General features: G+C 33.9%; 1 protein-coding gene across 5 annotated transcripts in view; it reads right to left on the reverse strand.

Moving 5' to 3' along the window:
* The window catches only part of sog (chordin short gastrulation), a 274,775-nt gene that overhangs the window by 68,121 nt on the left and 181,452 nt on the right, over positions 1-25,202 (reverse strand). For all 5 annotated transcript variants that reach the window (XM_089636915.1, XM_089636916.1, XM_089636917.1 and 2 more), the window contains exon 4: positions 3,334-3,466. In XM_089636915.1, coding sequence (XP_089493041.1) covers positions 3,334-3,466 — 133 coding nt within the window. The remainder of the gene's footprint in view (positions 1-3,333; positions 3,467-25,202) is intronic.

Consider the following 25,202-nt stretch of genomic DNA (forward strand, 5'->3'; position numbering starts at 1 on the left):
AAATGTAACGCAAGTTATCTTTTTAAATACATCTAATTGAATTTCACCTTTGCAAATCTTGGAAGGGGAAATTAACCCACTTTTTGACATGCGATCTAGCTAAAACTCGGCAGATAATTTTTGGTGTCAATCACGAACACACAAACCTTTGATGTCAATCACGAATACACAAATCTGTAATGCCAATCACGAACATAAAAATCCTTAATGTCAATCACGAACATACAAATCTTTAATGTCAATCACGAACCCACAAATCTTTAATGTCGATCACAAACACATAAATCACGTGAACGCATTTCTCTGAAATGAAACGTTATACAGCATTTAATATATGAAAAAAATCGGTACTACACGATCGACGTCTGGCAAGAACGGTAGCGTGGACTCCGGTGCCGGGGAGAAAGATTCCATCGTTAGCCAAAGCAAATTTAAAAAAATATGTATTAAATAAAAAAATGTTTTTAACGGGTTGGTTTTTTGAAGTTTTTTTTTAAATTAAAAAATCAAAATCAGAAATTTTTTACTAAATATAGTTTTGGATCAATACGGTTGGTTAACTTTTTATTTACTTAATATAATATTTAGAGGTCTGCATGATTCACTTCGATTTCTAAATTTACAAATTAATAATAAAGACGTAAATTCCTAATGGTTGAGTGTAGGTTAGGTCAATTTGAAAAAAAACACATGTCTAGACTGACTATTAATCAATAATTTATATAATAAATCAATAAACTTGCATCGACCGTCTTCAATGATTCATTTCAATTAAGAAGAAGAAGTAGTGAGACATCCAGTTGTTTCTTTTCATGCCATCCCTCTCTGGATAATCGAGTCTGATGGAAAAGGGGAGGATGTAAGAAACTCGATCCGAGATGATTAACCAGACGTGATTTGCTCTGAAGGCGACAGATGACGGTCGTTACGGGTACCAGGGAAGCAGGAGTCTGCGGAGATTCTGGGACCTTGAATTATCGGCCGAAGGAGTGAGTTATTCCGAGTTTTGTGGTAATTAATTCACAGTGGCGGTCTCGATGTGTGAATCATGATTTTGATGGTAATTTTGATTACAGATTTAATGAGAGTTAACGTTTATTTGCTCATAAAAGGATTCTATTACTATATAAATGCCTACTAGCCTAGGAACTGACGGCAAATGCAAACGCATCTTTTTAGAATTTATAACATTTTATTTTTTGACCAATTTTTTTTTTTGTATTGGCTGTTTTGTTATAAGGGACAGTTAGTGAATGGAATCTTGAAGAACTGTTTATTCGCCAGCATAAAATCAAACTAACGGCATTAATACGCCGAAAGATATATCAATTAACAAAAATGCGTCTCTGTTATATATGTCTTTCAAGCAACAGTAAGAATAATTATTCCCGTTTATACACAAATAAACCTTGTTCCACACTCATACCGCGAAACTTTGGGGGTGATTGATTGATAATTCATGAAAAACAAGACATTTTTTCATTAGTGTTAATAATTAAAAGGTTATGACATATTTAAAATTAACCCAACAATTACATGTTAACAAATAAATAAAAATAAATAACAGCAAATAAAAAAATAAAAAAAACAGAGGTATTTAATTCATGTAAGGTATTCATTCAAGGTGTACTGACATTTGTTTAAAAGAAATGTTTTTAGTGTTGATTTAAATTTAAATATGTCGGTTATTTGTTTGATGCTACGTGGATGGTTGTTATATACTTTAATGGTCATGTAGTGTGGTCCTTTTTGAAAAATAGTTTTGTTTGCTTTTGGGATTAATAGGTTTTCTGTGAACCTTGTAGCGTGTTTATGTGTTGAGTTTTTTTGTGGGAACTTTTCTGGAGATGATCGTACTAACAGGCATAACTCCATTATATATATGCCCGTCACTGTCAGAAGTTTAATATTTTTAAAAATTGGTCTACATGAATCCCAATATTTGTATGTGGTTTACAAGACGTTCGTATAAACAAACCTTTATAATTACTATTTCCTCCCACTCGGTCAGCTGTTCTATTCAATTTAAGATTTGAAATGTGAGAGTGGCCATTTTTTTATCCGAATACATTATTACTCAAAAAAAATAAGCTTTTATTACACTGGACAATTTTTTTATTATTATTAAAATTGCTTTGCTTAAAAAAACTCTATTAGTATTTTTTTCTTAGCTTCTTCTTCTAGCTTAGATTATAGACGTATTAACTTTTTGCTGCGTAAATTTACTATACACGTGAACAGTAGATACATGGAGTAAATGCATGAAATACTAAGTGATATTGTTTGTGTGTCTCTTGAAATCTTCAAGGTATATGTAGAAGATATCAAGAGACATGTTGTTTAGCAGCACAATACTTTGTGCCATGCTGTGCCGAGCGAATCAGTTCTGCCATATGGTAGGCATGGCAGTTCGTGGTGCCGCCCCTGTCGGTAGTTGTAACTTTAATATCCAGTCATATTCAAGTTAGTACCTAACCAACATTACATTCAAATTTCTACTATGGATTACGCAGAGCTGATGGCATTTTAACGTACGCTCGTCGCTATTACTATCATAAATAAGTTGAAACTCGAATGAAACATTCGTAGGTAATTATATAAAGTACTTACGTACCTTAATTACCCCTGTAAACATCTACTTCACATATAATGAAATCACTTTGTAAGTAAAACAAGTGTAAGGTATTTGTTGCACAAAAGTAGAGGTTTATTATGTAGATGGCACTTCAATTATAATATAATAAACATATTTCAAGCCACATTATGAACATTCATGCCACTAACACATGCAATCTCTGCACAAAACATCCGTAAGTACTCGGTTATATAAATACAACGCGAAATTCCTACACTTCTGCTTACGGTTGTCAGTTATTAGGTCACTTGCAATTATTAAATCTGTATTTATTTTATGGGGCGCCCACATTTCTGACAGTGTAACAATTGTCAGTATGGACAATAGAAAGTAATGATTTAATTAGGGAATTAAATAATAATATAATAAAATACACGTGTAAAATTACTAGTTAAGTTTATTTTTGGGGTGTTGTACTAACTCGTTCTTTAGCCAATGTTCCGGACAGCATTACAGTGTCCATCACCAGGGCATATGTTTAAACATCCTACCATGTTTATTATCACACAGTAATGCTTTCAGAAACGTTGGCTAAAGAAGAAGGTAGCGCAACACGGCATAACATCCAAAACATAAATCATTATAATACTTTTGGGCGTGAAAATCTAAAATCCAATCTTACTAGTTAAGGTTTCAAGGATTCAGTTTCTCGTAAAATAAAAATAATTAGAACTATGAATAATGGGTGCGTGACTCACTGTGCAGGTCCCCGGGGCAAGTCTTGCAGCAGCGACCCGGGTGCAGCACTGGCTCCTCGCAGCTCGGCTTGGGGCACTCGTTCTTGATGTTGCGGCACTGCACTTTGGCCACGATGCGCCTCTTCTTATGTACCTGAAATAAAAAAACGGTCTAAATTGTAGATATTTTTATTTATACTTTAATTCAAATTAATAAAAACATATTATGTGACTTGTACGAGCGCCGTTACGCAGAGTTGTTCCGGATTGCAGCCTGCAGATTGAAGATGTCTTGGTGATTTAAATTGCTAATAGAAATATCCGGTAAGTAAAATTTTACCTTTGAATATTGTACACAGGGTGTATCGGCACGTACCCGACAAACTTTAACCAGCTATTCCTTAGCATATTTGGAGTGCAAAATCGTATTTGCACTTTGCTGTCCGGTAACTTTTTTTTTAATAAAAAAATTATTATTCATATTTTCACCACATATCACCAATGTTTTATCCTTTGTCAAAGTTTGAAAACCCGTCTGGCAATATTTTGTTCGAGTTTCGTTGAATAATGTACGTACGTACCTACGTTGGCGCGCTTTTACAATCACAACGAAATGGCACGGCACCATTCGTCTCATTTTTAACTATTATTATTTAGTGTGTACGAAAGAGCGAGGACACTTTTTGACACACTTGCTAATAACAGCTGCTGAACACGAGATACAATGCAAATGACAGTGACGGAGTGTGAATTTTTTTTATTTATTTTTTGTTTTTAATGGAAAAAATGTTACCGGACAGCAAAGCGCCCATAAGATTTTTTACTCCAAATGTGCTGAGGAATAGCTGGTTAAAGTTTGTCGGGTACTTGTCGATACACCCTGTATAATAATATTACGTACACATTTTCCTCATAGCATAAGAAGTGGAAAATGAGGACGTTTGAACACATAGGTAATTAGGCAATAATAAAAGCTGGCAATATACATTAAATAATAACTGCAACTTGGACATACTTTGATACGCAAGATTACCTGGTCAGAACTGGTTCTACTAAAAGTCTTCTTACAGGAACTTCACACGGTTAATTATAATGTAATTAATAGCCATACCTAACCCATTCCGACCTAACCTCACCTAACTTAAGATGACCTAACCATAAAGATGAACAATAAATCATGACTTATTTCTGATTAACCCCACAGGCCTCTGGCATATTCCGTCCGAGGACGGAATATTTCCGCTTTGTAATAAAATTGAATTTAGTGGAATAATTCTAATCTGATCGTATCCGAAAACTAAAAACTGTTTTTCGAAGGTGATGAAATTTTATTATTCTCAATAAACATATAATATTAAAATTTATATGCACACATAAGAAAGTATTAAAAATGACTCACTTTGCGTTGTTTCCATTTAAACACTGGAAAATAAAATTAATAACGAAAAACACATGTTTCATTCACACTTCAATAAAAAATAATTCATAAAATTTTTCATAATTTGTTCTCAAATTGCGGTCGGAATCTTTGGTATCAAAAAGGTGTACATTTTAATTCTCCTGTGGTTAATTTAAAATAGATTTGAATAAAATGCGTGGTGTTTTCTCTTTCTAACACCGTTAAGATCATATTTCTAACCATGATAGCAAGTGAGACACAACAATTTTTACCGGAGAGGTTAATGAATTAATTGTAATCATTAATATTTCAATATTTCACTCCAAGTCCAAAGGTTAGATATTAGAAATGGCTTAGAAATAAAATCAGTTGATATTTTCATTTATTTCTTAGCAAAATATAAATGAGAATTTTGTAACATTTTTTTCGTATTATTCTATTGTTTCTTTTTTATATATGGCTCTGTTTTTGTGATTATTTAAGTTCTTATTTACATTCTTCTGTATCTATTTTAAATATTGTGATTTCTCGCTTTTTGTATGCTTTGATAATATATTGTGTTAAACTGACCTGCTGACAAACTGCTTGAGCAGTTTAGCGGGTATAAATAATAAAATAAAAATTAAAAAAAAATAAATTATAAAAATCTGTAACTTACTTTAAATGTTTATTTTAACCATATACCTTTTATATTACCTTCCACTGTGTTGATTTTCATTATTTACTGTAGGCAGGTATCAATACCTCTTATATTTTCTTTGTATTTAATGAACCTACGAGTATGAATTAGATTAATTTTGTTACTATCTAATTTTTTATATATTATTTTGTTCGCTATAGTGCTAATGCGGATAAAATGAAATGCATAATATCCCGTTCACGTAATTGAGATTAATCATTATGATTTTGTTAATTTACTACTATTAATTTTAATGCACTAATGTAATTAATGAAGACTTGTTTTATGTAAAAGATCTGAGAGAATAAATAAATAAAATAGGTTTTAGGATTTTAAGATAATTTAAGTAAATTTGAATAGGTATTAATTTACGGAGCAGTTCAGAGCGGTATTCATATTAAATTAAATTTTTTTATTTTTATTAAAACAGAAAAGTAAGTTAATTCCACAGATTGGCAAGAAATTTGGACAGAAAATATGAAATTATTGAAGATATTACCAATAAGTAAATGTAAACGAAACATGAAACATTGGAGGGGATCCCACCAGGAAAAATATATGGTTACCTCCTTCACCGCACATGAAAGACTCTATTTTTCAAATTTATTTAACTAAGCTACATTTTTTTAACGACTTTAGACAATCCAATATCCCTGAATAAGGGGTTTGAAAATACGAAACATTGATACAGAACAAGACACAGAAAATAAAAAAGGTTAAGGACGTAACTGGAAATCGAACCCTCACTCTTTCTTAACGGAGCTTTTAACTACTCAGCCATTGAGACCTGATTATTTTCCGTAATTTTTGTCGATCTCATATCTTAATCTAAGAATTACCTATCAATATTATCCTCAACACCCATATTTTTGGCTGCTATCTTAATATGACTATAATGTTTTATTTGTAACCTAGATATTATCTCGGATATATAAAGCAGATTTTTAATACACCTAATGACTTTTCTACAGGTCTAGAATGAATAATATATTGATGGTTATTAACATTCAAAAGTTGATCTAATAATTTTATTTTTAATTTTTTTAAATATATTAATAAATATTTAAACGATGATGCGGTACATTTTCTTTTGACTGTCACACTAGGTTAATGCCCGTGTTGTGGTACTCATACATAAAATACTTCACTAATAAAATATAATAATAAACACATAAAAAGTAATAATATGAAAATAAGAAAAAAGTAAATATAGAAATTAAACGTAAGGTAAGAAATAATGAAATAATAATATTTTGATGGAGACAGAACTGAAAGTTGAAATAAAAATTGTAGATATACTACAAGAGTACATGTTTAAAATTCGTTCCATGTAAGAAATTGGAAAGAAGGTGTGATTGAGTATTTTTTTTATAAAAACTAACTGACACTATCAATAGGCGTATTTTATTTTAGGAACCATTTTTTTTATTTGCAGTATTTCGAAGCTCCATAGCTCATAACGCAAATTACGTTGCATGTTAAAAAAGGCGGATTTATCTAGAAATTCCAGATAGATAATAAAAGCAACAGATTTCATCTTTACGGTGGTGACCATAAAGATATCGAATCAAATGCATCATAAAAGTTTAAAATCCATACGGCAAAATACAATTTCCCTATTACTTTCTACTACCATAATACAGGCGTATGCTCAAGAATAAAACAAATTTATTTAATAAAAATATGAATTTGTTCATTTCGCAAATTCCCAACGTGAGACAGAGTCTGGATCAAGCACAGAAATGCCCAGTACGACAGCAGACAGTAGGCCGTATGTGTGTCTGTATGTTTGTTTGTTTGTTGCTTGGTTGCGATCGGAGTCGGATTAGAAAGTATTGGCTGTATATAGGATAAACAGTCATATCTGGCGGCGAGAGGTTACATCTGACATTTGGCGCCAAACGCCATTACGATAAAACAAAATGGCGCGCACGAATCAATCGATATTACGGCCTCGTGGGATAGGAGCAGGGCCACCCTAGGGTTGCAATTTCTGGGTTATAGCCGCGAGTGCTGACTACAGGGCCCTTCTGTTGTAACAATCATCGATTATTAATTTCTAGGGGTGAAACTTAATATTGACAAAAAAATGACGGTGGACGTGAAAACCTGCCACAATCTTCAACCTAAGAATCATTTATATATATTATTCAAATTAGTTACACTAAACTTCACACATCATTATATAATCATTTTATTATTTTTGATATTTGTGATTATCGATAAAACAGAATACCAAAAGTTGAACGGAAAAAAATCTCGTATAGGTATAAATAACAAAAAATAAAACTTTTAGATTTGCAAAATTAAAACGTTCAAAGCACGAAAGTGATACCAGCGAATATGATCGTAAAGTTCTTAAATGCTGAAAAGCTGTAACTACCCAAGAAAAGTAACAAACCTAATTTCGAGAAAAAATACTAATTTCTAAGAAATACATAAAAACTTTTGCATATTATTTTTAAACAATTATTATTTGCCTGGTGCTCTACAAAGCTAAATAATTTGTTATCCTTTGTGCCATGCATAAAAAACCTTGCGTTTTAAAAATTACTTAACTTTTACTTTATTTTTTTCAATTGGTAGCAACAATTATTGGGATATTTAAAAAAATCACTCTTTTAAAATATTTAATGCATAATTTTATGTGATTATAACAGTAAAAATATTTGGTTGCTTTGTAGGAAAATCGCGATGGACAAAGATTTTTCGCAAGTAATAATTACCAACAATTAAATATATTACTAAAAAATATATTTATCATATATTACTCCAAAGAGGTAGAAAACACTCATTCTGGATTTCATTATTATTAAATTTCAATTGACTACTATGTAGGCATCTGCTCACTATTAGCAAATATAAAACACAAAATAAAATATTTTAAATTAAAAAAAAAATTGTTTTTAAATTTGTTTTCAAAATCGCGCACATGTCCGGTAGACCAAACCTAATTGAATTAGAGAAAATAATGGTGATAGACAGAGACAGTGACTGGCGCCACCGGTGTACTTAATTAATTATGAGCTCCAAAAGTCCCCGTTCTGCCCCTGGCCGGAGATAGACAGAGATCACGAATGGCGGATCAGGAAACGCCGGTATTGTTTCCATCATAATGCGAGCATTTTCATTGTCTGCCTTAGTTAACCTTCGACTGGGTTCCCGGTCGGTAATTGGCGCAGCCGCACTCGTGGCAGCCATGCCAGTCGTGGCGCAGGCGGCACGTCAGCTGGCACTGGGAGTTATTGTTGCAGTCATTGCCACAATCCCATTCCCCATGAGATATGTTCCTGCCGCTGAGAGATCCATTGTATACTCTCCTGATACATACGCATAACTTGAAAGAAAGAAGGTACCTATATGTTGAAACTTTCTTGGCAAGTAGGTAAACGACATACATTGGAAATATGGATTTGTTACATTGGAACTTTCATTCATTCGTATTTATTTATTCTCTAAAGTTCACAGTAAGATAAAAAAATACACGTAGAATTAAAATCCAATTATTACAAAAATAAACACAATACTACAGTTAATCAAACATCAAATTATTGAACGTAGTTTCATAAGTTTGGTAGTACATTTACATTGTATAATAATCACAGAAGCAACACATCAATAGTGATGATCAACCATCAACCACAGCTGTCACTGGTCGATTGATATTCTTTTAGTGGAAAATCTCTATTGAGAAAAAGGAGGAAGTTACAACGGATCTATGAGAGTTATGCCTTTATCCAACTGACCGATTTAAATGTATATCAAGGTAAAGGAGATTAATCTCAAGAATAACTGAGATGATATCTCAATTCATGTCTCTTCGCGCGGTTTTGAGATCTGAGATATGACAAAGGCCTACAGGAAAACCTTGGGGCATTCTGCGTCGAGTTTTAAAACTTTATAAAAGCGATTTATCTTCTTCAATTAAATAAGCAACTTTCAGATTTTAATTTTCTAAGAAATGTATTTGATTTTGTACATCACAAATACTATTTTTAACAATTTCACATAGTTCCTACCTATTGGTGAAATAAATACAACAATAATATTTTCTAACATTTACTGCCCACGGTGAAAAATGTTAGAAAATAAAAAATGTTAGGTAATTTTTCGCCGTGTAGTTTCCAACATTTATATAAGCTTAATTATTATTAAAAAAATGCTACATTTTAGGTATTTGTATAATTTATGAATAATTAGAGAGATTCATTTGGCACCATTTATAATCTGTCTATTGAACCTGGTGTTATTTTTGAACGTGTTATAAATAACTTGTTGTTGTTGTTGTTTTTCAAACCATTTAAAATACGGGGTTGTATTCAAGTTATTTTTAGATCATTATTAATTCTGACACAAACAAATGAACACGGAGACGAAAAAGAGTAAACAAATTCTAAAAGGTTGGCGCCAATAAGAGGAATAAATCAAATGTATTTAGACACACTAATATTATTTGTTTTGCCAAAATATTATTAAATTAATTTGACAACAATAAAAACGTTAATATTAAATACAGTTAAAAAGCACTCTCTTTAGGGTGAATTGCCTAATACAAAAAAAAATACAGTTATTGAATTTACGCTTATCTATTGATACTTGCAGACATATTTTGTTCTGCGGGACTTTTATTTTTATTTATTAAATATCTACGGTATTAATATACCATAAACAATAATTGCATTTTATAGTATACAAGAACTAGAAAATACTAGAAATACCTAATAGTAAAAATAATAACAATTAACTGTGGCATTTGATCGTAAAATGGTGGCAGGAAGTACAAAACTCTAGAAGGCTATAAAAGTAGGAAATAAAGTATATAGATAATATAATATACAAGTATAAGCAACTTTAGAGTATATTCATATTGATTGAAGAGATATGATAGTATAACCTTCTTCTACCTACATGGAGAAAAATGAATATTGCTAATTTACTATTCATTATCATAAACACCTCATGCCGTGATTTATGTCAGGTCTTATACAAACCTAGTATTCATTCAACTATTACTACACTAGTAGATATTTATTTTAATTATGTATTGTTTAACTGCACTTCTATTAACAACTGTATCACTTGCAACAATATTTTTGTGTACACATTACTTGTTCTGTAATCACTCTATTGTAAAAGCCATTTTATGGCGTTTAAATAAATAAATAAATACATAAGAATTTCTTGAAATTGTTGATAATTCCGGTTAAAAACGGGATTGAAGGCCTTACGACAAATTAATGGGTTTCCTGATAAACTCTACATCCGTAATTTACTAGAAGTTTGTCAGGAAACCTATTAATTCAATCGTAAGGCCTGCATATCCCGTTTTTAACGGGAATACCAATAATTTGAAGAGATTTTTAATAAATTAGCAAAATACTAATTTTTCTCCGAGTACTTTCCGTGAAGTAAAATAGATCCGCCACATCTGCGTATCTATTACTAACTATCTAGTTACATCGAGTGTTTGAAATGCTCAAGTACATTGTCACATTTAAATAAGGATTTTGGAAGCATTTTTTATGATATACTATAAATACTTTCGGCGTGATCGATGTTGAAATATTCAATACCTAGTCCTTGCAAGCGATATACATATTATAGAATTGTTAGGTGTTACATATTGATGCGTATGCAAGTTCAAAAAATATTACTCATCGGAATTAGTCATATCATACCGTAGCTTTAAAGGTCACGGTATTATGTCAGTCTACCTCCCGTTGCGTCTTAAGTTCTTTAAGTAACATCATTTGACATAGCATAGCTTGCTTTTAACATAAAAACTATATCCGCGTGATGGAATAATAAGAACACACCTCTTGATGCTGGGTGAGTCACACAAACCCACCCATTCAAAATGCCAGAAAAATACAAACTATGCTAATCATTTTGAATGCAACGAAAATCTCGATTTATAATCTTCTTATAGTTTTTTATTTTATTTCTTTTTACAGTAGCTCCACACAGGGAGCCCGTTTTGTGTGAAACCGTTTTATGTCCGATCTGCTCCCAACTGTTTGGAGCCAGTGAGACTATGGCATATTCAATTGGGGTATGTTGTGAGGCTGAAGGTAGTGGAGGGGAAGGAGATGGAGAAGAGAAAGGTGGGAAGTACCTGGCTATTCATTTCTGTTCACCAAACACGGCCAAAACCATTAAAAGCAACGTTTCAATTCTGAATGGTGGGATTTTAACAGGGCGTTACTGAAAGTATCTTTTACTCTGCAATGTGAATGAGTGAATTGTGAAATAACACTAAATAATCAAATAAAAATTACTTGCGCACGCCGGGATTCGAACCCGCGACCTCGGACTTACTAGTAAACAGCCTTATACCTCGACCACGGAGGCCCTTATAGTTATAATAATTTCCCTCAGAGCCCGTGTCATCTTTGGGGGTGCCGTGTGGACGGTCTTTTCGAGGAAAGGAAGTAGAGGAAGTTCTAGGAAGGAAAAATTATGAGGGATGGATAGGAATATGAGGGTCAGTGGGTTCAGGAGTGACGGACGTATGAATCCATCCCTCCCACTGCGGTGCAAGGCGATGGATCGAGAGAATCCTGCTGGAGACGTCAAATGGTCTACCTCAACCAGTCCCTCCCGATCATCCTCGTGGGCAAACGCATCCACCGCCAAGACCTAAAAAAACCTCATCCGTTTACCCGGGAACTCCTGCTAAGTCACCACACGTACACAAAATTGTTGTAAATCAATAAATGGTTCCCGGGCGGCGGTACTCATACCCGCCTCCCAAATTAAAATAGCAGCACTAAGAATTTTTTCTTAGATGTGATAGCTGTTTTGCCATAAGCACGGTCAACTGTGGTGAAGCCACGAACAAACGCTATGATAATATTTATGTAAAACGTGTAGTCTATTTTTAATATGTATCGTTTATAGGTTTATCAATGTCATCAGAAAGCGAAACAGCTGTTATGTGAAATGTAAAAAAAAAAGTTTTCAAATTTGTACTTTATCTACCAAAATCGTGAAACTATCAGTGGTTGATTGTAACAATAATGTCAAAATATAAAAAGAAGGGTGTCCATGGCGAGCGATATTTATACAAATATACAATTTTATTCCGAGATTGATGAAAATTTGCACACTTGATCTACAAATCAAAAGAAAGGTCACTGGCCACGTGAGATTTCGAAAAACCACCCTATCCCCCTATTCCGCCCCTTTAAAGTAGAATTTTGATACTTATTGATGAAATGTCGCACACTTGACATCTATAAATAGTATAAAAAAAGTCGCTATCTGTTTGTGCGCTTAGTTCTTCTAAACCTCTCAACGTATTTTGATAGGGTTATCACTACCATTTAGAGCATGCAATGCATGCATATTAAATTTAATTAAAGCAGAGAAAAGTCAAGCATCGCCGGGTACACTAGAACTATTTCAAAATAAGAGAAAAATTAATTTGGACATTTGATTTGGAAAACTCTGACTTCAGCTAGTCTTACTGCATGATTTAGGTCTCAAATTCTAGACCTTAATGCATATATTTTCACTTCTCATTTCCATCTTGAGCTATGTAGTTTTGATCTATCAGCTAAGACAAAACACAATATTGCTTGCCAAACACAAGATATTAAATGATCCTTTAGACGTATACACATTATTCGATAACACAATTAAAAAAACAATGCAAGCGAAATATCACACGTTTTTGCAAAAAGCAGCAAAGTAATGTGTGCATTATGTATGAGTTTACAAGATTTTGCGGAATAGATCACTCTATGGCCTCGATCCGCAACGTGTGGAGACGCCCCTTTGTGTTCGGTTCAGCTTTGATAGCGACGAGTGGATGAATTTAATTTTAAAACAATGACCCAATACATTGTGAATCTCTTCAGGTATGAACACTAGTAGGAAGTCTGTTATTATGGTGATTCACATTCTGTTTAGGCTGGCGTTTATGGCCTGAACACAGCCCAGGGTCAGATGGTGATATCAGAGGCGTTTGGCGTTCTAATACTAATGCTACCTCTCATCGAATCAAGGTTGGAAGTCATATTCGCGAGATGAAATTTAAAATCACAGCCAATTCCTATTCCACCCAACGAACGGTTTTAAAGGTTTTCTGGATAATGAAATTCAAATATTACAAAAACTTTCAGGATGATGTCCTCAGAATGATGAAATTTTGAATTAATTTCTCATAATTATATATTAAATCCATATTGGCGTCTTGCATTACCTAGAACTTAAGGCTCCGTTGTAAGCGTCCAAAGATGGTTTGAAAGAGAGATATGGAAATACGAATGTTAGATTGAGCGCGCTAATATTAAAAAGAGAAAATTTTAATAAAACACGTCACATTTGAAATAGAGCAAAAATCTCTCGAAAAATGCTTAAGTTGCATTTAAAGATACACTGTGAACTTTTTCACACCTACAACATATTAAATAACTGAACAAACGTGTTTTAATAATAGTGTTCAGAGCTTACTTTACGATTTTTTTCAATAGAGGGAATTTCGTATAACTACCGTTTCGGCTTTACAAATGTATGGATATTATCATAAAAAATAACATATTTTTTAAGAACTTAAAAACTTAAAGTGTTAAAGAGAAATATGTTACAAATCGGTAGATATTCTGAATGTGGGGGCTTACAGTAATACAGTTCTGAAAATTTGGATAAGGTTACTCCAATAATTTGAAGCATCTTTCACTGTGAAATCTTAATTTATTATAGGTAAAGCAGAAATCTATTCTCAAAATCTCTGGCGTCATGAAATGACACCCTTTTTGGACCTGAATTTTTTGGTCAGCAACCCCAAATTTTTACATAGTTTCCATCACTAACTATTGAGCTTTGAAATATTCGTTTAACAAAAAAATACAAATAAATAGATTTATTGTTTTAATCTTTTCAAATGTTTAAGAAAAAGGATGTGATTAATTTAGGTATAGTAAAGAGACAATCAAAATTTTTAAATTGTGCTCATGTTTTCAAAAGTATTTTTTTAATGTTCTCAAAGTTTAACGACGCCGAAAACTACTCTAATTCGAACTTCTCTTAATGTTCGAGTATTTGTAGGTATTCGATTTTCCGGCTCAGTGCTTTGATTCCCAGGAAAGCGCAAATAATCTTGCCTGTCAGGGCTGGGATGCTGGGAGCGCAGAAGACGGGTAAAGTAAAGTGAGACCTATACCTTGCAATATGCATATTATTCCTGATAAAGTGATGTCTGCTAAGTGAACCAGTTTCCAGCTGATTGTATCGACAGTTACAACTATTTTGAATTTGCATGTGCTTTGCAACGTGTATTTTGTACAGAATTTAAAAGATTCCAGTAATTACTTGCACGCTTGTAAATGGGAAGAAACTAGAAACTTGTGTAATTTATCAATATTATAGATTAATCGTCTGTCAGCAACAATAAACAAGCAAACAAGTTTATACAATAATTTGATTAAATTTCTTTCATACATAATAATTGCGTACCTTTGCCTGTCACAAAGAATTACTCATACTAGTTTGATTATTCTATTCAGAATCACAGCGTATGTAGGTTCAAATAATTGACCGGTTCGTGGCTGAGTGATCAAAGGCGTCGGGTTCAATCCTTTGCTACCAAAGTCCTCCATCATTGCAAAAGCAACATTAAAACGTAGAAGGAATTCAAATATTCAAAATAGTCAGGTTGTTCGTAAAATCGTAACAGGATATTATTTGTCTCTTTTTATTTTTTGTTCATAATGTGATCATGTGTTATTAAAAAATTACAATAGTCGGTAGTTTAGTAAGACTCAGTCGTATACAAAATTTAAGGTGCTTAAAACACAGTGTACCTGTACAATGCTAAACAGATTAATGCTAATTTATGAAGTATCTCTTAAAAGTATTGGGTTAAAAACGGGATTGCAGGACCTTAACGAATGAATTAATAGGTTTCCTAATAAGCTTTTGGTAAAAACTATTACGATGTCGGAACACGTGTTCATAAAAATTATAATATTTTCAGGTGTATGAACACTTGTTCCGATAAATTACGAATTTACTAACAGTTTATGAGGAAACGGCTAATAATTTATAATTAAGCAAAAATCATTTTTCTCTGTGTGCAGTAAAACCACCATAACACGGGCATGTGCCTAGCATGGTGGTGGAAAAATCCTCAATGCATGTAACAAACAATTCAATTAATAAAGAAACCTTTAAAAAAAAACATTTTTAAATTAAAGGAATGACATGAATTAAAGGAATGACATGAATTAAAGGATTTGACATCAATTGAAGGAATGCCATGAATTAAAGGAATGAGAAGAATTAAAGGAATGAGAAGAATTAAAGGAATGAGAAGAATTAAAGGAATGAGAAGAATTAAAGGAATGACATCAATTGAAGGAATGCCATGAATTAAAGGAATGAGAAGAATTAAAGGAATGAGAAGAATTAAAGGAATGAGAAGAATTAAAGGAATGAGAAGAATTAAAGGAATGACATCAATTGAAGGAATTCCATGAATTAAAGGAATGAGAAGAATTAAAGGAATGAGAAGAATTAAAGGAATGACATCAATTGAAGGAATGCCATGAATTAAACGAATGACAAGAATTAAAGGAATGACATGAATTAAAGGAATGACATGAATACATTATTTGAAACATCTTCACTTTGTTGTAAATACCAGGAGTCATTATTTTCTAATCTCAACTTTGTTCCTTTTACAGCCCAAGTGATCTAACGGTACCAGATCATTTAGCAGAAATACAATAATTCCGGGTTCGTCTCTCTTCACATCAATAAAGTCAATAATATGTACTATAGCAATGTGGACTGATGGTGTTGATGATGAATGTAGATTAGACTGACGGATGCAACAGAATGAGGTGTTGATGGATGCTCCGTCATCACCGCCGAAGCTTTCCCCTGAGGTCTGTGTGATCGGAACGGAAGATAATCACCTAGAATCTAAAAGCTTATAATAAACTGTTGAGGACTCGGCTTTGAAGAAAAAGCATAACGTATTTAGCTTTTGCTCATTTCTACGGAACATCTAATGGTTTTGAATAACTTAAGTGTTGAAGCGGGGGTAGAGGCGTGATTAGGGACTAACGAAAATTGCGTGGAGGAGATGGAACGGACGGAGAAAAGGGAACATGTCTAATAACAATGGGACTGTAACAATTTTTTTTTGTTTATTGATAATGGACCCATTATTTTAACCAATTATATATTACCCAAGACTTTTAAGTTATTTAATCGTTTCCTTAATATGAAGAATATTTATGCCGATATTTTCTTCAAACTATGATTATTTGATTACGGAAATCTTATGGTACTGACAAACGTATTTTCAGACAAAATCCGCGTATCTCTCTATTGGAACACGAAACAATAAACTAACTACTACTTCACCAAAAAAGACATTTTTAATCTAATTTTTATAGATCAAAACCAAATACTTGAGTCGGATCATGTCAAGAGCCAGAAAAGCAGAAGACTATGCATAATACAATGTTGAATGTGAATGAGGCAAGGTGTGTGTGCCAAAACCGAGTTGTTTGGTAGTCCGTCCTCTCTGTCGGCCTTGAAACGGAAACGGCGTGATGGTTAAACAGTTAGTTAGTTTAGCAATGTTATACTGCACACCCTATGACTCTTTTTCGCTTTATTTACTTATTGAATAAATAACACAGGTACATTGTTTCTATGGACATCTAGTAAGAACCTAGTGCAACTCTAGAGGTCGATCAAATGCGAAGCTGGGAGAGTTTCACTTCTTTGCTAGGACCAAGTAAGCGTTATAGAAAAAGCGGCATGTGATAATATACCTTGTACAAACCAAACACATCTGGCCGTGTCCTTGTTGTCTCCGTAGGGAGAGAGGACTGCCGAGTTGCTGGACCAGCTACCAAGGCCCAGTCTGACACGAGTTGCTCGCTTAGAAGAGGTAACAATCGCAATCACGCAGGTCGCATTTCGTTAGCGGCGAGAATTTGATTCGCCCTACCCGCCCACAGCCCTAGATAGCCGTCGCAATGCAGTTGTTGAACGGTGCATCTCGCCGGGCTCCATATATGCAACGCGGTTCGGTGCATATATGGAGCCCGGCCACTGGACGCTGCACGCTGGCCACTGGACAGTAGAAAGCAGCTAGTAGCGGCAGCTCAGAGTCAGTATTCAGTACTCAGTATCTCCCACCGAGCCGACGCAGTCAGGGTAATTGGTAATGGCTGCAGCGGGTATCGAACCACTGCCCGCCAGTCACCCGCCAACGGCCCAAAGCACTGATGATGATCATGATGTTGGTGAATTTTTGAGGATTGAAACAGCTGTTGCGATACGACACGACACGATTTAGCCAAATTTTATTTACGTGGAAGAATGCTGTTACTGCAGACACTCAAGTTACAATGAATTGTTTAGGTGTCTTCTCCCTTGCACTTATTTTAAGTCCCTTTCACTTATAGCCAGACGTTTATATTCGAACTTCTAGGTAACCAATGAACAATCCTTGTTGTTTTTACCTTAACAACTGTGTTTAAATATCTTAATAATCTTTTTTTGTATTTCTTTGGCATTCACTATGAAACAATTTCTAGACATTTTTTGTTTTTAATGAGTCAATCTTAATAATCTTGTTGGAAATTTATCTTGTTGGAAATTGTTCATCTTGGTTAACCAATTTTCTTTCTGCTCGATTTAACAAACCGCAAAATTCCACAGCAAAGTATAGCAAAATATTAACCGATTTAATAACCGCATCAAAACGGACACTTTACATTACAATAATAAAGGAATTTAAAGATTATATCGGGTAATCTGAGGTTTAGAGCTATATAGGTAGTAACCAGCTAAAAAGCTGCCCCAGTAAGTATACCCGACTTTCTTAGCAGAATATCGGCATTATTTGGAGTAAAAAAGGAAACGAAATTTTGGTCTTCGGTGAAATTTTTGGTTGTTATTTTCTCAACTAAACATACAAAAAAAACTCCGTACATATTGGACAGTTAGGGTCGGTTTGGGTGATGGGTCATTAGTCATTACTTAGCTGAGTGACCAAAGTCGACAGCAAAAAAATGAAAAAAACATCCAAAAATGTAACAATAGACATAAATTTTCTCTATTTTTTTACTAAAAATAATGTCATGAATCACTGGTTAAATTAAGTCAGGTTCGTCTCTAAAATATTGATAGTAAATATAACGAGCTAAATGCAAAAACTATAAAATAATTATCAAATTACTTTATTTTATTGTGTTGTTGAATCATCACACATAAAAAGTGAATAAAAGTTCAATTAAAAGTTTTAGCACCATGCTGATAAATATGTTGTATAAGTATAAACACGGTATATCAGACTACTAGACTACTCTGTCTTCGATTGATTAAATTTAGTGCAAATTCTTGCGAATTTCTCGTGAGAGAAAGCTTCTGTCAACATTACTGAATCCTTTGAGATTATTTAAATGCTTTAATTCGCGTGTCACATTCCGGCATTCCTGCGAAATGTATAGCGAGGCGCCGCGGACTAGTTTAATGTGTTGAATGAGTAATTGACGAGTTTGTTTTCGTTATTCGGCAATAATAATCCACTTACTGTTTTCTCAGCAGCCATTATTCGTATCCACGTAATTGATGGCCCAATACAATGTCAAAAAATTCTAGAAGATCAAAAGCTTTGTTACGGGTTCCCTTGTCACAATCTCAGCGGAACATTGTTTGTCTGAAAAATGCTAAAAGTTTCCACAAAAAAATTATGTGACATTCGTTTGAAATGAGCGTGCGTTCAATTTTAAGCTTCGCCGAGAAGATATATTAAAACCACAACATAGAAATGAAATATCAAAGATTCTTAGTGGATTTGGATCAGAACGGGAATTGATTCGATGATGGCAACACCGTGTGTCTCAATAATTGAAAGCAGTATTCTTGATTAAATAAATCTTATTTTATTGACGGATGTAAATCAAATAAACTTGGCAACTTTCCACGAGTGTAGAAGATTACGTCAGCTGGATTTTCACCTCAGGGTGCCCCCTGTACTCGGCAATAAGAGTGATACTTTGCTAACGTATTATTAACCAGAACCAGATCTCTTAAGTTCTCGATATCGCGAGAGAAGATCCTCTTTAGTGAGTCACAGCCGAGTCCACTCAAACATAAATCCCCAAAGTCGAATACATTTCCTCGGCCGCAGTAGAGCAAAAGGACGAATAGAATGGTAGCAGAGGAAGACATACCACGATCGAGTGAACCAGATAGTCGGGCCATGTCAAGGGTCGAAATAACAGAAAAGTAAGTATGAGACGATGCATGAATGTGACTGAGGAAAGGAGTGTGCGTAAAGACTAAGTTCTTTGGCGGTCCGTCTTCTCTCCCTGCCCATGCGGGAAACGGCGCAATGGTTAGTTAGTTACATTAATTGTAAAAAAAATGTCGAAATAAAAACAAATCCAATTTTTTACTAAACATATAAATGTCTGTAAACCATTGTTGATAATAAGCTATACAGAAAATTGCGAGGATGGAGAGTTGTCACCTGGAAAATACATCAATGTAAATTGAGTTAAAAACCGCCAACTTGTAATAATAACTCTGTTAATAAATATCGTTCATTGGCTCTACATGCCCAAACCATCTGAGGGTCGCTTTCTTAATTTTACTCATTACGCTTACATCACCCTTACATTCTTTGCGGAATTAGACAGTTCTCACACGATCATGCATTGTTTTGCCATGCATACACCTCAGAGATCTCATGTCTACAGTATTCAGTCTACTGTAATTCTTTCTCTGCCAGTTCCATACCTCACTGCCATACATCAGGGTAGGTACCAGCACTGCATTGTGGACCGAAAGATTCGTTTCTTTGGACAGTTTTGTTGTTAGCGCTAACCGCATTCAGTCTTCCATTAATAGAGTTACCTGCATTAATTCTTCTTTTGATATCTCTATCAGCCTTTCCATCTATCGTAAGTATTTAATAAGTTTTCACTTTTATTTTTTATTTATTATAAGACAATACATTAAAAAATGATAACAAATTTATAATGTATTATTCGCAGTGAGTTTACAAAACTCATTTAGGGAAAGACAACATTAGATTAAAGACAAGACAACATAAATACATTGAAATAAATAAACGCAGAAGTTATTTAGGAATTCCAAAGAAAGAATGTGTCCGTCATTAATACAACTGCTGAGGAAATAGCTTTTAAGAGCTTTTTCCAATGTTTTTTTGTTCGTTGCCGGAAGTTTTAGATTACTAGGTTATATTGCTTATGTGCCATGTATTGTAAGGAGTTAATTCCAAATTTAGTCGTGTAAGTAGATGACGATAAGTGTATTTGATTTTGTGATCGTGTTTTAAGTTAATTTTGTTTGTTAAAAAACAGTTTGTTAAGTTAGTTGATATGAAATTGTATAATACTGTCTCACTTCCCCAATTAATATTTGGCTTAATTGCACCACCGGATATATTCTTCGCTGTGTGCTGTTACTTATTCATAGAAAAATGAATAAATAACGAGTGAGCCAGGAAAATTTAGCGCAAAGTATGAGAATTACCCCTGAAAACAGTGCGGTGATCTAGATTCTATAAATACCCATTGTTTATAATCCGCGAATGACACTCGACCACCGACAGATCTGCGATTTAATTTAAAAAATCGTTTTTTCTCGATTTTACGTGGTATTAAATGTTATTAAAAATGAAATATCGACGTTGCGCCCGAATTATCGTATTGAGCCAAATAAACATTTTTTTCCGCAAATAAAAATCCCCAGGCGGGGAATGCCGACGTCCGAAGCGGGGGGTGGAATTGGGGAGTGGTGGGAGAGACTTATGAGTTTTTGATATATTTTTATGTGACAGTTTTGGCGGGATACCTTAAGCGTGTATTAATAAAGTGACAGCCGCGATGACACCGGGCCAATAAGAGAAATGATTGAAACCACCAACTGAACATTATTAAATTATTTCACTGACAGGAAACTTGCTCGATGATTACTATCCACATGTCTCTGAACGTCCACGGGAAAACAAAATCCCAACATTATGTTATGATGAATTTGTATGACTTAGTACTGTATTACAAAAAACTAGCATAAATTTTAAATATTTCGTCTGAAGAATATTATGATTCACCCAATAACTACGCCGCATAATTTTGTCCTGGCAGACATATTTGCTTCGTTAATCATTCGGGATGATACTATCAACAAATCTCGAAGAAAATATCAAAGAGAAAAATAAAATAATAAAAAAGTAACGGCCGCAACCGTAGGTCTAGCACGGAGATCGATAAAGCCCTATGTCAACCCGTCATCTGTGGTCAGTTAGCGATATTTGCGAACACGGTCAGAATATGATTCCGATATTCGGTAGACAAAAGTCACTGCTTTTAGCGCGGCCCCCAAAATATCGGATAAGCTGACAATTTGCACAACTTTTTCGATAATCGTGCAAAATAATTGTTTTATTAAGAAATGAGGGTGAACTAGATGCGGATTGCCAATATATATCATAGTTAATATTTCAATTCGAAATTGTGAATTTATTGGTATTAAGTATTTACAAGTACTTTTACGTAGCCTTAGCCATAGAGACGTGCGCCAGGATTGCCAGCGTATATCGAATTGTGATTTATTGCGGAATCAACATCGGTCTGGATATCAACAGTGCGACCGTGCTCGGAAAATCTATAAAACACCATCTGTATTAGGCCTATCAAAACGATTTTTTTTTGTTTTTGTTATGTATTTTATGGTTATTGCACACAAAATTTTGTTCATTATATGAGCTTGAATTCCCTCACGAAAAACGAGAACTCTGTGTCTTTACGGCCTTATAAAGATTTTAATTATTATTCCTCAACTGCAAAGAGACATTGTGTCTTATGTAAAAATAATTTGTATATTTATTGTAATATTTAAATACATATAAACTTAAAAAAGTAATAAACTAAAAGAAATGTTATCTTTGTCTTCATGTATTTCATATTTTCATTGCAAGTTGTTGATGCGAATCTTCTTCTATTTTTAAATATACAATGAAGTTACGTTAGTTAATACAGGGTTTTCCAATAAGAGGTGTTATTTTGAATAGCCCGCTATTTCGTTAGATGTTACTTTTAAAGCTGTCATTTTTTAACATTTGACAAGTAAAAACTACGCCATTAATAAAAATGGAACAATACACGCTTCAACAACGCATTGAAATTATTAAAATTCACTTGAGTGAATCAAATGCAAATCATCTTGAGTGATGAGGCCCATTTCCACCTCGGTGGCTTCGTCAACAAGCAAAATTGTCGCATTTGAGGCTCGGAAAACCCAAGAGTTATTGTTGAAAAGCCTCTTTATCTTCAACGTGTGACTGTTTGGTGCGGTTAATGGTCCGGAAGAGTCATTGGACCTTACTTTTTCGAAAATGAGGCTGGAGCAACAGTTACGGTGAATGGATTGCGCTATCGAGAGATGATTAATGATTTTTTATGGCCGGAATTGCATGGTATTGATCTGGACAACGTTTAATTTCAACAAGACGGCGCTACGTGCCACAAAAGCGACGAAAACATTGATCTTTTACGATTGAATATCAAAATAACACCTCTTATTGGAAAATCCTGTACATCAATCCTAATAAATTTAAAAAAAATTGAAAACTTCTAATATAGGTAAGTCATTTACGGCCTCCGCTCTGTGGTTGAAAGGCGGAGGCTCTCGACTAGCAATCCGAAGGACGCGGGTTCTAATCCTGGCGTACGCAAGTAAATTTGATTAATTTGTGTTATTGCACAATTTATTATTTAATAAATAATATATAGTATACTTGCGACACGTTTCGAGTGGAAGATACTCTCAGTGTCGCCCTAGTATAAGACCACCATTCAGAATTGAAACGTTGTTTGAAATGGTTTGAGTCGTGTTTAGTGACCACATCTGAATAGCCAAGCACTCACCCCACCTTCCTCCTCCCCATTACCTTCGCCTCCCCACTTACCTCCAACCTCACAACATTCCCCAATTGGGGATGCCATTGTCTCACTGGCTTCCGACGGTCGGGAGCAGTTGGGAACCTTGTGCAGTATTCACATAAAATTTTTTTCAAAAGTCAACCATCAGTTTTCAAAAACAGTTTTCTGTCGACCTAGAAAGTATCTGACAAGTCCCAAGAAATAATACCGCCAATTTAAAACCGTTCGGAATTGCTTTTATGTAGTTAGCAGTACTAAAGTAACAACTTTGCAGAGTTTATAATATAATTTAAAGTAAATCACTTCTCGGTATATGGGTACCTTTCGGGAAGCCTTCTAGCCTGTTCTGAATTTACGATTTGCTAGTTCAATAGGTAATATTTACTGGTTTATTGTTATTGCTGGCGGAGGATTGCAGCAGAGCAAACATCACTTTGTAATAAATCTTAAAGCAATCACTAACAGTACCAACACGTTGCAGACCCCTAACATTGGTAACACTGCAAACGACAAACGAAAAAGATAATATTTAGAAATATAAAAAAAAGTTAATTTAATAATCTAAACATTACAGTAATTATTATCTTAATGATTGTACAGTTTAGACTGTTGAAGTGGCGCCCTCTGTTATTTAAAAAAATAATCGTTATAGTTTTCAAACCGCGGCAGCGCGTTTTCATCAGCTAGTACCATTTAATACCTAGTAAATATATTTCCTTCAATCATTGCAGATTCACTTCGTAATTTTAATTTAAACAAAATATATAACTTTGTATACATCAATATTTATGTAATTTAAGTGTTTTTAACTAAAATGTTTGTATTCAATAATATTGAACAATAATTAATAAGTTAATAATTCATTTTTAACTGACAGCTTATAATATTTTGGTCGTATTAATTGATATTTGAGTAACTGTTTTTTACATTTAAATGATATTCCACCAACGAAAATTAATAATAATAGACAAGTTTGCAACCGATTTCCGAGCAAGCTGAAACTCGGTTAATACACTCGTTGTCGATGACAATGCATTCTGTTAACTTTTGGTGGTAATCACGTACATACATGCGAACATATACGCATTTTTCTTAAATTGGATAGCATTACAGCAGTTGATATGTGAAATAAATGGCGGTCCAAAATACATTTAAAATAGATGTATAATAATGGTAAAAATACTGCTACAGGTAACAAACTTAATAGCATCTAAAATCTCCGCTTTGGAGAGCTGAAATATTGAAATCAAAATCAAATGTATATTTATATATTTGCTTTTGATAAATGAGCGGAACTAAATTACTGAAATTAGTTGCAGACTTCCTCCTTAGGATTGCCAATCAATGCACAGAATAATGTCGGTAAATTGTTTGAATCAATTGAGCTCGATTCAAATCAAGCTTTAAGAAGATATGCTAAAAATAAGATGGAGGTTTTACATGCGTCTATTACAGATCTACGATATATTGTCTATCAGAATCTTATAGAAAACAATGAGGGCCCATGGGTATTTCCAGCATGTTCCTCTGTTGCAGGGTTAAGACACGATTCCTTTAGAATTGGAGCTCTGCAATGACAGGGTGATCAAATTACATATGCATGACAAGGGGCATACTTTAACTTATACTGGGTCGTCAGAATTTTGTTTCACTATCGTTCACCAACTTGAAATATTAACCTCCCCCTTACTATCACAAAATGAGGGAGAGTAACAGAAAGAGAGGTTACGATGGAACTCTCGAGGGCATGACCCGCATGACTATTGTCAGATACGAGTAAGATCAATGAAAATACACTTTGAAAGCTCTCAAAACCACAACGAACTGTTATTGTCATAATATCAAAACCACAACGAACTGTTATTGCCAT

The sequence above is a fragment of the Hesperophylax consimilis genome, chromosome 10, assembly GCF_061612785.1.
Source record: "Hesperophylax consimilis isolate HC1 chromosome 10, BYU_Hcon_1.0, whole genome shotgun sequence".
NCBI classification, from domain to species: domain Eukaryota; kingdom Metazoa; phylum Arthropoda; class Insecta; order Trichoptera; family Limnephilidae; genus Hesperophylax; species Hesperophylax consimilis.